The 14,387-nt window shown below is 49.8% G+C and overlaps 1 protein-coding gene across 1 annotated transcript in view; it reads left to right on the plus strand.

Moving 5' to 3' along the window:
- Window positions 1-14,387, plus strand: part of csmd2 (CUB and Sushi multiple domains 2) — a gene marked incomplete at both ends in the record, with an annotated part of 339,405 nt that overhangs the window by 169,338 nt on the left and 155,680 nt on the right. The window contains 3 exon segments of the mRNA XM_084454911.1: window positions 1,464-1,585; window positions 10,140-10,243; window positions 11,349-11,461. Of these exon segments, the coding sequence (XP_084311037.1) occupies window positions 1,464-1,585; window positions 10,140-10,243; window positions 11,349-11,461 (339 nt within the window).

Raw genomic sequence — 14,387 nt, forward strand, 5'->3', positions numbered from 1 at the left:
CGGGTTCGATTCTATCTCTCTAAACATTAGTCTTCATTACATTCGCTAGAGCTGTCAATAATGCAGACTTCACAAGTCTTAAAAAGTCTTGTCTGTAAAAAAAGCTACTTTATACTATCTCCCCATCTGTCGTATTCTACCCTTGTTGCACATGGAGCGATGATCCATTACATCTGTATGAGTCATCATTTTATTTCATTGCTGTGTGATTAGTACAGTTAGCACCTTTTTTTAGCTGCCATAAGAGAGGTGCATTATTCGAACAGAGTGAACCCAACACTCCCCTCATTAAAGAATAATAATAACTAAGTGGACTTTTCTCCACACCTAAACTGTATTATTTTTTTATGAAGGTCACCCTCACTGTCAGGCACACTGAGATTAATTATGACTTCTTTTTTTCCCCATAACTTCCCTGTTGGAAGCTGCTGGCTTTCATTTGGTTTGAAAGTTAGTGTTTTTGTTCTTTTTTTGAAGGGGGTAGGTGTACCCTTAGGAGCTTGTCTCCCAGACATAACTCATTAAGATCAGTGCCGAGGACCTAGATCCATTTAAAGTTCTCCATGTAGCCTCAGACATCCAGACATTTTGCTTTAAACCCTCATTAGAAATGGGCTGATTTAATTCCACAAGGTGCTTTAAAGTTCGCCTCAGAGCCCAAAGGCTACGGACTAGACTGGAGAAGGCACGGTGTCCTCTAAAAGTCAGAAATGATTACCGTTAGCTCGTTCATTTTGGAAAGGACAAAAGGTGCTTGCGGTCTCTAACCACAACTGTGACTTCATTCAACCTGATGCATTTCTAAGATTTAAATCATTAATTTGTGTTGTATTCAGTAGTATATCAACATTCTTGTCTAATGGAGACAGCTGTCTAGAGTTGACTTCAGACGCTGCTGCTTTGATGCCATTTAGTTTATGATTTCAGGACATTGATCCTTGTAGCATACTTACTACTACACTTGATTATAGCAGCTTCGTGATTGTGGTGATTGTGTCAGTGCAACTCTTTTAAAGTGACCCCATCTGACATGGCCATGATCCTCCTCGCCGTCCTCAAGCTTCCAAAAGATACTGTTTGCAGTGTGGAGATGGATGGCCACATTCCAACATTTCATCTCAGTGTGATCTGAGCACCCTTGGTTGATGTCCAGTACGTTTGGGTTGCATTATGTTCTGTGTTTTTTGTTTGGTATCTTGAAGGGTGATTTGAGAACTGGGCTTTCATGGGCTGGGCTTGGCTCACGTGTCCCCCGGTGAGACTTTTGGACACAAAGCTTAACCCTCAGAACTTGGCATATTGTTCTTCAGTTTGTCTTCCAGAAAGTTATTTTATGGACTCGTATGGCCAGATCAGTTCCTGCTACAGTAGCAATATGACTACGCAGTATCAGGTTGTGATGTGGATATTGTTTTGTTGGAGTAGATCTCGACTTACCGTCTTTATCCTTCTTTGCTTTCTAGCGCCCATGTGTGGCGGTCAGCTGCGAGGGCCCAACGGAATCATCACGTCCCCAAACTACCCTGTCCAGTACGAGAACAACGCCAACTGCACCTGGGTCATCACTGCGGCAGATACCTCCAAGGTATACTATGCTAAATTGCTACACAATGCAAATGCTATGCAATGCTAATGTTACCCAAGCTTCGCATGCTAACACTTGTTGTATGGAGTCAAATTGATGCCAGATGTATTGTCCGTGTAAAAAAGATCATAGGCTTGGAAAGGTTTCTCGTGGTACTAAATAAATAAATAAATCAAACTCATTTTTTTCAGGGTTTTGGCATGATATTGACATAGAGGCCAGGCGAGGGGAAGTGTGTGATTTTAAGCAAGTGAGATGTACATCATCAGGCACAGCTGCGAGAATACTAGTGCAAATAAGGATGTACACCCACATAGATTATAGAGGTAGCTGTGAACAACGCTAGAATTTGTATTATCTACCATCTGTAGTTGGTGTGTTTGGATGGTGATACTGGACACACCAAGATCCCTGTATTAAAACAAAACTGCTCGGTGGTGATGCTAGCTGGGCATGCTGATAGACAGCGTCAATCAGGATTTGCATTGGTATTCTAGAAGCTGTGCCTGATGACACGTTAAACAGCTATGCAAGTAAGAATCTGAATTGACATTACATATCTCCATGCTCCTAAGGCAGCTCAACTGTCCATGCATGCCATGATATTTTCACACCTACTCTGTTGTGTTACTGTATGGAGCCAGGCCTCACTGTCAACTGTCAAACTCATTACTTCACTGTACAAACAAGCACTAAAAATACAATTGATCAAACACAAATGAAATGATATCGCTGCGTACTTCTGAAAATGTTATGTATCAGCAGGGTTGGGAAGGTTACTTTTAAAAAGTAATCCCTTACAGTTACAAGTTTCTTGTGAAAAATTGTAGTCAGTAACGTAATCCGATTACCACAATTTAAAAGTAAAGTAAGCGATTACTTTCAGTTACTTTTGGATTACTTTAAATAAAATGTACTGTGTATTTCACCAGATATAAAATGTACTGTGTATTTCACCAGAAATCCTACATTATTTATTCTTTTTCTATGTTCTAGAGCTGACAACATAGCTAAACAGCAGTTGCCCAGCGCCCGCCCAGTTAGAGCAAGTGTTAATGTCAAGAGGTTAGGGTGCGTGTCATCTTGCCTTGGCTAGTTAATTGCAGTCTGCAAAACACGACACTCGTTGCTAATGTAGCTAACGTTAAGTGTAAACGTCGGAGCCAGCTCTAAACTCCAGCTCTAATGCATTCTAAGCAGCTGTGATTGGCGCTATTCAGCTATACATCTTGCCAGTGGACACACAGCCTTATATATTATGGATAAAGCACCCACTGAGAAGTTTTCCCAGGCAGTTAGTTATAGCTCTTGAATAATGGTGCGTTCGTTTATAACTGGGAGGTGGCAAATTGCGACTTGCTACTAGGAATGATTAAATAAAACGCTGCATGAACTCGCACTTCCTCGTCGCAATTCGGATATGTTTCTCAGCCTCCAGTTGCCGGCTGGTGTCAATATCATATCATATCATCATCGTATCATTCGCTGTAGCTCGAATGCACACAGGTCGGAGGTAGGTATTTTGCCACTTGCGACTTGCCACCTCCGACCACAAACGAACGCACCATAACACCGACAGGCACTATTGAGTGAAAATAATATGAATGGGCGCTTGGGTCTGGTTTTCTGGTTGAACATTAGTGCTATACTGTAGAAGCCTACTGCTAGCTAATTTAGCTGTCAGTGGAAGTAAGGTTAACGTTAGCTACCCTAACGTTTGACATTAGCTAACGTTAACTTACCGGGAAATGTTTTTACAGGTTGGACATTGAGTCCTTGGCCGTCGAGGCAGATGGCTGGGAGGCATAGTTTACACTGTGCTGTAATATTGTTGTGGTTCTGTGACAGGTAAATAAAAAAAATGCTGGTATTTCCAGGATTTTAATGCACATTGCGGTATTTCTGCCATGATGCCCGTGCTGCTCGCTGTCTGTCTGGCAGCTGTGGTCCAACGAGCACATCAGTGGGAATCTTGTTGGCGCGCTGCGCGCAATTGGTATTACTAGCCTACTTCTTTTTTTCTTTTTTTTAAGCTATTTTGTAAAACTGATGAGGAGGCGAGGGGTGATTGTAATCACGCGTGTAATCCCCGTTACTATGCAAATGTAACTGTAATCTAGATTACATATTTTAAATTGTACTGTAACGGATTACAGTTACTGTTTTTTTGTAATCTGATAACGTAACGGCGTTACATGTAATCCGTTACTCCCCAACCCTGTGTATCAGTGACAGCTTTATCAAACAAACACCAATAGAATTGCCTCTACCATCAGTCATCTTTTTCAGCAAAAGGTAAAAATACATTTTTGGAAGCACCTGTGTTTCTTCACTAATTCATTGGCATGGAATGTAATGACTTTTATATTAGATATTTCAAATTTTATTCCTTTTGTTCATCCAATTTCGTAGCCAATCACTCCTGACCTATTGTCCAGTCGTCCCCTGTCACGGCTGTGGAGGGACATCACACAACCCGCTAGACCACCACGGATCATTACATTACATTACAGTCATTTAGCAGACGCTTTTATCCAAAGCGACTAACAATAATTGCATTTAACGTAGGAAGAGCTAATGTACTACTACTACTTGCCAGAACTCACAAGTGCATCTTCTCTCTAAAACAAGTGACTAAGAGCATAATCTGGTGCTGAAGGCAAAGTGCAAGAATAGCAATCTAAAGTACAGTGCAATATAATATAATACAATATTCAGACAAGATCACTTTTGTCAAATTTGAACATTTATTATACAAGCAGCATAATTATACAAGCGGCATAATACATGCATATGAATTTTTGGCGGTGTGCTCTGTCCGGGGGGCCCCCTGCCCACCGGCGTGGAAAGCGCTCCACGCGCGTGGAGCGCGTTAGCAGGGGGAGGCAATCTGGTGTTCCCCCCCTCTGGGCCAAGCCCTTGGCCCAGAGAGCCATGAAGGGGGAACGGCATCCTGCCTCAATGACGATCAGAGTGGGCCGCGATCGGGAAGACGCTCGGAGGTAACTCAGCCCACTAAGACCGTCAAAGAGTGCCACAGGAGGACTGCTGTACATTATAGTCCCTGGTCCCCACGGGCCGACGCCCGTGGGTTCCGCGGGAGATACAGCCTCGTGTCTCTGCGTCCATGGCGCCCGCCATGGAAAGCCACAGAGACAAAGCTTGCGGCTACTCTGGCATCCACCGCTGGTGGAATACCTGCAAACTACCCCGGACAGAGAGCAATGACGACAACAGATGACATCGACATACGCAGGAGGAGCAGGGGAGGAGGTGGGGCAAGCATGCAATACGACAGCAGTAAAGCAAGCGCGAACAATGACATGTTTTGACAGCTTAAATACCTGCGCTCTAGTGAGCTGACCAATGCTATGACAGCTACAGTCAGCTGGTGCTGCGTCATGCGTGACAGATTAACCTCTGCTGACCCCCGGCTGTGACGTACGTGCCTTGGCTGAATTTGCGTCGGAGACTTCATAAATACAATAAGTGCTTAGGCGGGAGGATTGTTGTAGTACTTCTTGAAGAGATGAGTTTTGAGCCTGCGACGAAAGATGGGCAGCGACTCTGCTGTCCTGACATCAGTGGGCAGTTCATTCCACCACTGTGGGGCCAGGACAGAGAAGAGCCGTGACCGTGTCGATCGACCGCAGGAGCCTCGGAGTGACGGGGCAACCAGTCACCCTGAGGTAGCAGAGTGTAGCGGTCGGGAGGGGGTGTAGGGTTTGACCATGGCCTGGAGGTAGGAGGGGGCTGTTCCTTTCATTGCCCTGTAGGTTAGTGCCAGAGTTTTAAACTGGATGCGAGCCGTTACATGGAGCCAGTGTAGGGAACGGAGAAGGAAAGTTGTGTGGGAGCATTTGGGGTGGTTGAACACCAGACGAGCAGCAGCTTTCTGGACAAGTTCCAGAGGTTTAATGGCTGATGCCGGCGCCCCAGCGAGGAGGGATCCCCATGATATGTCATTTTTAAGTAGAGAAGCCTAACAAGGGAAGGGGTCACGAATTAGACTTGGCTAGAAATCCCAAATACATCTGTTTCATGTTATTGTAACCTGTTACAATGTTTTTTGCATTGTCCCTGACAAATAAACAAAATTAATAAAATGACATGCATCTCACTCGATTGTCCGAGTGATAAAATCGACCACTTCCTTTTAACCCGCCTCCACGTCAAGATCATGCCAAAACCCCAACCGCAGTAACACGTCAAGATCATGCCAAAACCCCAACCACAGAAACACGTCAAAATCATGCCAAAACCCCAACCGCAGAAACACGTCAAAATCATGCCAAAACCCCAACCACAGAAACACGTCAAAATCATGCCAAAACCCCAACCGCAGAAACACGTCAAAATCATGCCAAAACCCCAACCGCAGAAACACGTCAAGATCATGCCAAAACCCCAACCGTAGAAACACAATTCTAATCGTAAAAATGAAAAATGCTGTACTTGTCAAAAATGAGATGGTACTCGTAAAAAGTGAAATCATAAACATGGGTTAGAAGAAAAGACAATAGCAAATTGTACATTTGTAAACATAACTGTTTTGTTTCAGAAAGAAATCTTTTTTTGATCACGAAAAACACTTCCACATCTACACCTATGCTTTTATGCAGACGATACTTTTGGCGTCAATTTGCCTCCATACAACAAGCGTTACTGTAGCATCAAGATGCTATCACTGTCTCTCATGCCCATGTAGCACAGCAAAGGCTGTAGCATTAGCATGCAAAGCTTTAGCTTAGGGTAAGATTTCCATTGCATAGCATTGGCACAGTTTAAAATTAGCCTTGCATATCATTAGCTTGGGTTAACCTTAGAAGTGCATAGAATTAGCATTGACTCCCTATGGTTGGGCTTAAATGATTATCCAAATCAACCTGAATGTAATAGCAGACATGAGGCTATGATAGGCAGAGAGGTAATAGCTCTACTGTATCATAGTTCATTGAGAGAGGTCCTCTCCAATACCGTTCAGTTACACAGATGGAGCTGTGTAAAATCTTGCCAGGGTCTTCAGAAGAGGAAGAGACAGGGTGATCACCTGTGGAGCAGGAGAGGGATGGAGGGCCGTGGAGAGCGTGCTCAGATGACCTCATGAGAGCCATGTAGCCCGAACCTCTCAGAAGGATGACTTTGGAGCCCTGTTCAAGGCCAGCCGGCTTCCTGCCTGCCAAATTACCGTCGTTGAGCTCAAACGAAATGGTTTTACAAATCTGTTCCCTTACCACACTGATACACACACACACACATAGACACCCCTGGGTACTCCCGGTGAAGCAGGTGCGGAGTTAGAGACAGACAGGTACTTTTGGACGTCTCTCGCCTGGTCTCCGATGAAGATGGAGAGCCGGTGTTGTTTCACTTTAGAGGCGTAATGGCGTCGTTCTGTTCCCGTCTCGCCCGCAGCAAGGAGACGCTGGCTCAGACACCAGATGCAGGTAGAATGGACCGCAGTGTCCCGAGGTGAATGTAAGCCTATTCTTTTTTTTCCGAAGCCCCTTAAATAGAACTCCAGAATGTCATCAGATGTCCTCACCCCCCCCCGAGTTCTATTTGCTATGAGTTTACAGTTTCATCCTGATTCAGCGTGTTGCTATGGCATCACCAAGGACAACTATTATGGGATGCCAAATGCTTCAGAGTATTTTCAGAGAAAAACACATCTGGTTTTTGTTTTTCATTTTCACTGTTGTCCTCCCTGCCTCTCACCTGTTGCCAGGACTCTGGGGATGAGTGAGTAGATGAGTTTTTAAGGAGGAAACGTTCCGATCTCGCCCACGCATTCTTCCCCCGTCCCCCCAACCTCCTCCACCCACCCACCCCCAGCCATTTTCATTAGGCTGTGTGTTTACCATAGACCGGAATTCCATTTGCATTCATATCAGCTTTCCATTAGGCTCCCGGTCTCCTGCTCCCCTGAAAAACATTAAGAATTTGGTGGAAGTCTGTGGCAGCCAATCTGGAATGGGAGACTAGACCTTTCTTTTTTATCTATATATCCCCCCCCCCTCCCCCGACCCTCAGTCATTGTCTTCAATATAATAATATAAAAAGTTATAAAAATATAACTTGATTTAATTCCGTTCCACTTGTCTAATGTTTTGCCAGCTCATCCGCTTAAACCCAACCCATCATCACCACCACCACCATCATGACCATCACCATTACCACCACCACCATCACCACCATCTCCACCATCACAACCACCACCACCACTACCAGCTCCATCACCACCACCACTACCATCATCACCACCACCATCACCATCACCACCACCATCATGACCATCACCATTACCACCACCACCATCACCACCATCTCCACCATCACAACCACCACCACCACTACCAGCTCCATCATCACCACCACTACCACCATCACCTCCACCATCATGACCATCACCATTACGATCACCACCACCACCATCACCAGCACCAGCACCACCAACACCATCACTACCACCACCACCATCATCACCACCACCATCATCATCACCACCACCACCATCACTACCACTACCACTACCATCACCACCACTACCACTACCACCACCACTACCACCATCACCACCACTACCACCACCACCACCACTACCACTATCACCACCACCACCATCACCACCAGCTCCATCACCACCACCACTACCATCACCATCACCACCACCATCACCACCACCACCACCATCACCACCACCATCATCACCACCATCACCACCACCATCATCACCACCACCACCATCACCACCACCATCATCACCACCACCGCAACCATCACCATTTCCATCACCACCACCACCATCACCACCACCACCATCACCACCACCATCATCACCACCACCACCATCATCACCACCACCATCACCATCACCACCACCACCACCATCACCACCACCATCATCACCACCATCACCACCACCATCATCACCACCACCACCATCACCACCACCATCATCACCACCACCGCATCCATCACCATTTCCATCACCACCACCATCATCACCACCACCACCATCACCACCACCATCATCACCACCACCGCAACCATCACCATTTCCATCACCACCACCACCATCACCACTACCACCACCATATCACGCTCACCATCACCAACCACCACCACCATCATCACCACTACCACCACCATTACCACCACCACTAGCACCATCACCACCACCATCACCACCTCCACCACCACCATCATCAGCGCCAACACCACCACCACCATCACCACCACTACCACCATCACCACCATATCACCCTCACCATCACCACCACCATCATCACGACCATCACCACCACCACCATCACCACTACCACCACCACCATCACCACCACCATCACTACCACCACCTCCACCACCCCCACCATCACCACCACCATCACCATCACCACCACCACCATCACCACCACCACCATCACCATCACCATCACCATCACCACCACCATCACAACCACCACCATCACCACCTCCACCACCACCATCATTACCACCAGCACCACCACCATCATCACCACCACCACAACCCCCGTCTTCCCTCCCGATCTCCTCCGGGCTTTGACATGATCTGGGGATCAGTTGACTCCATCCACCGTTGAAAATCAAATGCATAAATCCTTCTCTTCCATTTATCAAGTCCTCTGTGATGTTTTCACCTTGTGGCGGATCCCGTCAAGTCATTGTAAGTCACAGTAGACGCTCCAGAATGGGATTTCCTCCCAATTATATCTCCCCCGACTTCCACTCCAGAGGATGGATAGAGGGGATAGGGTATCAGGCAGGAAGTTGATTCCCCCGCGGACCATCGCTCGGCCAATCGGGCGAAGGGGGCGAGCCAGATTGGATGCGCTTGGTTCCCAGATGGGGTCTTGATGAGATCCGGCGTAATCGCCGGCGCGGTGGGGGTCGAGCGGGCCGCACCGGTGGGTTCATAATCGGTATGGACGCGCAGCGCCCTGGCGGAGTGAAACGTGACGCCTTCCAAGGACGAGAGACAGAGGAACAATGAGGAGCCTGCGTCGTGTCTTCGCTAAAGGAGGCTGCATGTCATCCGGTACATTGATGGAAAACCCATGCAAATATTGCTCACGGATTTAGAAAAGTGGTCTGAATTATGTCTGTTTAACACAGGCTTACGGCAGCTCATAAATCTATCTTCTGACGAGTTATTCTCTTCCCAGGTGATGTCTTTCCAGTATTTGTAACCGCCTGTTCACTTTTCAGTATTGGAAAACGACACATTGAAAATGCTCGCTGACAGCCGAGAGAGATTATCTTGTTAAATAAAAGGTCAAGCTTTCAGAAGCCTGTATCAAACGCATACCTTATGTTGGCTGTTTTTCAAACTCTCCGCAGGAAAAATGAACGGCACGGCCGCTTTGTATGTTATCACACATGGGTAAGGAAATGGAAAGACATGCATTGATGGAAGAGGAAAGAGGGAGGGAGAACTGACAGATGAGAGACAGATGGAGAGGGGGGGGGGTTGTCAAACGTGCCCCTGTCGTTCGTTTCCCCGTCTCAAATCGCCTCCCCTCTTGTCGTCTAGGTGGTGAAGTTGACGTTCGAGGACTTTGACCTGGAGCGTGGCTATGACACCCTGAGCGTGGGCGATGGCGCCGTGGTCGGGGACCAGAAGACCGTCTTTCACGTGTGAGTGCTCTCGCTGACCTCTGACCCCTGTCTGCCGTTTCACCCGTTCAACGCTGCCCCTCGTTCCCCCTCTCTAAGCGGTCCCAGCTCTGTTTGTCACCCCCCCCCCCCCTCTCTCTCTCTCTCTCTCTCTCTCTTTCTTTCTCTCTCTCTCTCATTCTCTCTCTCGTTCTTTCTCTCTCCCACCCGCGCTTTAACCGCCAGTCATCCCTTCCCTTCATGTTGACCCCTTTGCTCTCTTTCTCTCTTTCTTTCTCTCCATTTCATTACCTCGGGAGACAGTAGGCCATGAAATATAGATCCAACACCCCCCATTGTCAATCACGTCTCTCTCCCTCCCTCTCTCCCCCCCATTTCTCTCCCTCCTTCTCTCTCTCTCTCACTCTCCCTCTCTCTCTCTCTCTCTCCCTCCCTCAGTGTTAACAGCAGATGAGGGGCGTTGTGCAGAGCGTTGCATCTTGATGCCTCCTAATGGAGTCGCGGTGCCAGATGCTCCATAGCGTTTCACAGGATGCTGTTATTAATTGTCCCGGAATTTACAGCCCCCAATAAAGTTTTATCGATTGGTTTTTACGCCGCTGTGACGCAGCGTCCTCATTTGGTCAGGGAAGTTTGGGGGGGGGGGGGGGGGGCGGGGCAGGGAAGGGGTAGAGTTGGCTGTCCTTAAGGGGGCGTCCTTAGAGGCTCTCTCTCTCTCTCTCTCTCTCTATCTCTCTCGCTCTCTCTCGCTCTCTCTCTCTCTCTCTCTCTCACACACACACACCTCCACCCATGGGTGTGCATGCTTACGCACACACGCACACTCACAATGGGGCTTTAATGTGTTCAATTAAACGACTCCTCCAGCCCATATGGCTGGGCTCTGAACGGCCCCCTGATGGCGAATGACAGAGCTAGACTGAGGTGGCTTCTGTCACCGGTCAAACTCAAACACACACACATACACGCACACGCGTACACACACACACACACACACACATACACACACAGACACGCACAGCTGTAGTTACGAGACAAGATAGATCAACGTGATATGGTGATTCATCTTTATCACGTTGCCACACACACGCACAAAACTAACATGTCTCCCTGTCCCCCCCCCCAGCCTGTCTGGGACCAGTACCCCGGACCTGGTGGTGAGCACCAGTCACCAGATGTGGCTCAACTTCAAGACCGATGACACCAGTGGGTCTCTGGGGTTCAAGGTGTCCTACGAAGGTGAGCTCCCAGTCACAAACACAGCACATTCCCCTCTGGCACTCAGACGCTTGTAAAAATGGTCGCTCTTTTCATTTTCCTGGCACATCAAGGTTAATCACGTGTAGAGTTCTCTTCAGATTAACAGTTCACTCTTAAAGGGATACGCGACGGCCTTTTGGGGGATTTCTCAGCCTTTTCTTATATATTTACCTGGCATTCAGGCGTCTTTTGCCAAGGTGTGATTTCCAGGACTAACTGTAGAGAGACTGACCTTCGCTTTCCCACCTCCGTAAGCGCTGTGGCTCGTGGTGAGGGTGCGGTCCAGCCCTCCGGATACCTCCTCCACCTCTCCTCCTCCTCCTGACACCTCCTCCACCTCTCCTCCTCCTCCTGACACCTCCTCCACCTCTCCTCCTCCTCCTGACACCTCCTCCACCTCTCCTCCTCCTGACACCTCCTCCACCTCTCCTCCTCCTCCTGACACCTCCTCCACCTCTCCTCCTCCTGACATATCCTCCACCTCTCCTCCTCCTCCTGACACCTCCTCTACCTCTCCTCCTCCTAACATCTCCTCCACCTCTCCTCCTCCTCCTGACACCTCCTCCACCTCAACTCCTCCTGACACCTCCTCCACCTCTCCTCCTCCTCCTGACACCTCCTCTACCTCTCCTCCTCCTGACACCTCCTCAACCTCTCCTCCTCCTAACATCTCCTCCACCTCTCCTCCGCCTCCTGACACCTCCTCCACCTCTCCTCCTCCTGACACCTCCTCCACCTCTCCTCCTCCTCCTGACACCTCCTCTACCTCTCCTCCTCCTCCTGACACCTCCTCCACCTCTCCTCCTCCTGACACCTCCTCCACCTCTCCTCCTCCTCCTGACACCTCCTCTACCTCTCCTCCTCTTCCTGACACCTCCTCCAGCTCTCCTCCTCCTAACATCTCCTCCACCTCTCCTCCTCCTCCTGACACCTCCTCCACCTCTCCTCCTCCTCCTCCTGACACCTCCTCCACCTCTCCTCCTCTTCTTGACACCTCCTCCAACTCTCCTCCTCCTAACATCTCCTCCACCTCTCCTCCTCCTCCTAACATCTCCTCCACCTCTCCTCCTCCTCCTCCTGACACCTCCTCCACCTCTCCTCCTCTTCTTGACACCTCCTCCAACTCTCCTCCTCCTAACATCTCCTCCACCTCTCCTCCTCCTCCTGACACCTCCTCCACCTCTCCTCCTCTTGACACCTCCTCCACCTCTCCTCCTCCTGACACCTCCTCCACCTCTCCTCCTCCTGACACCTCCTCCACCTCTCCTCCTCCTCACACCTCCTCCACCTCTCCTCCTCCTCCTGACACCTCCTCCACCTCTCCTCCTCTTGACACCTCCTCCACCTCTCCTCCTCCTCCTGACACCTCCTCAACCTCTCCTCCTCCTAACATCTCCTCCACCTCTCCTCCTCCTCCTGACACCTCCTCCACCTCTCCTCTTCCTGACACCTCCTCCACCTCTCCTCCTCCAAACATCTCCTCCACCTCTCCTCCTCCTCCTGACACCTCCTCCACCTCTCCTCCTCCAAACATCTCCTCCACCTCTCCTCCTCCTCCTGACACCTCCTCCACCTCTCCTCCTCTTCCTGACACCTCTTCCACCTCCTCCTGACACCTCCTCCACCTCTCCTCCTCCTCCTGACACCTCCTCTACCTCTCCTCCTCCTCCTGACACCTCCTCTACCTCTCCTCCTCCTGACACCTCTCCCTCTCCTCCTCCTGACACCTCCTCTACCTCTCCTCCTCCTGACACCTCTCCCTCTCCTCCTCCTCCTGACACCTTCTCCACCTCTCCTCCTCCTTACACCTCCTCCACCTCTCCTCCTCCTGACACCTCCTCCACCTCTCCTCCTCCTCCTGACACCTCCTCTACCGCTCCTCCTCCTCCTGACACCTCCTCCACCTCTCCTCCTCCTCCTGACACCTCCTCTACCTCTCCTCCTCCTCCTGACACCTCCTCCACCTCTCCTCCTCCTGACACCTCCTCCACCTCTCCTCCTCCTCCTGACACCTCCTCTACCTCTCCTCCTCCTGACACCTCCTCAACCTCTCCTCCTCCTAACATCTCCTCCACCTCTCCTCCTCCTCCTGACACCTCCTCCACCTCTCCTCCTCCTCCTGACACCTCCTCTACCTCTCCTCCTCCTCCTGACACCTCCTCTACCTCTCCTCCTCCTGACACCTCTCCCTCTCCTCCTCCTCCTGACACCTTCTCCACCTCTCCTCCTCCTTACACCTCCTCCACCTCTCCTCCTCCTGACACCTCCTCCACCTCTCCTCCTCCTCCTGACACCTCCTCTACCTCTCCTCCTCCTCCTGACACCTCCTCCACCTCTCCTCCTCCTCCTGACATCTCCTCTACCTCTCCTCCTCCTCCTGACACCTTCTCCACCTCTCCTCCTCCTGACACCTCCTCTACCTCTCCTCCTCCTAACATCTTCTCCACCTCTCCTCCTCCTCCTGACACCATCTCTACCTCTCCTCCTCCTCCTGACATCACCTCCACCTCTCCTCCTCCTGACACCTCCTCCACCTCTTCTCCTCCTGACACCTCCTCTACCTCTCCTCCTCCTTACACCTCTCCTTCTCCTCCTGACATCTCATCTCCTCCACCTCTCCTCCTCCCCACCTCTTATTATTAGAGATCTTATTATTTAGCTCTTAAACCAGACACGGGATGGAGTCGCCATTTTGAGACGTCAACTTCCCAGGAAGCCGTGAGCTGTGTTTTTACAGAACGTTGAAATAAGAGAAGCTCTTCCCCTCGCGCACAAGCTTCTCCCCTCCCTCCCTCTCCCTCTCTCCCTCTCCCTGCCTCCCTCTCCCTGCCTTTCCCTCCCTCTCCCTCCCTCTACCTCCCTCTCCCCTCCCTCCCTCTCCCCTCCTCCCTCTCCCTGCCTCCCT

This window comes from Borostomias antarcticus (assembly GCF_949987555.1).
Source record: "Borostomias antarcticus genome assembly, chromosome: 21".
Taxonomy (NCBI): Eukaryota; Metazoa; Chordata; class Actinopteri; order Stomiiformes; family Stomiidae; genus Borostomias; species Borostomias antarcticus.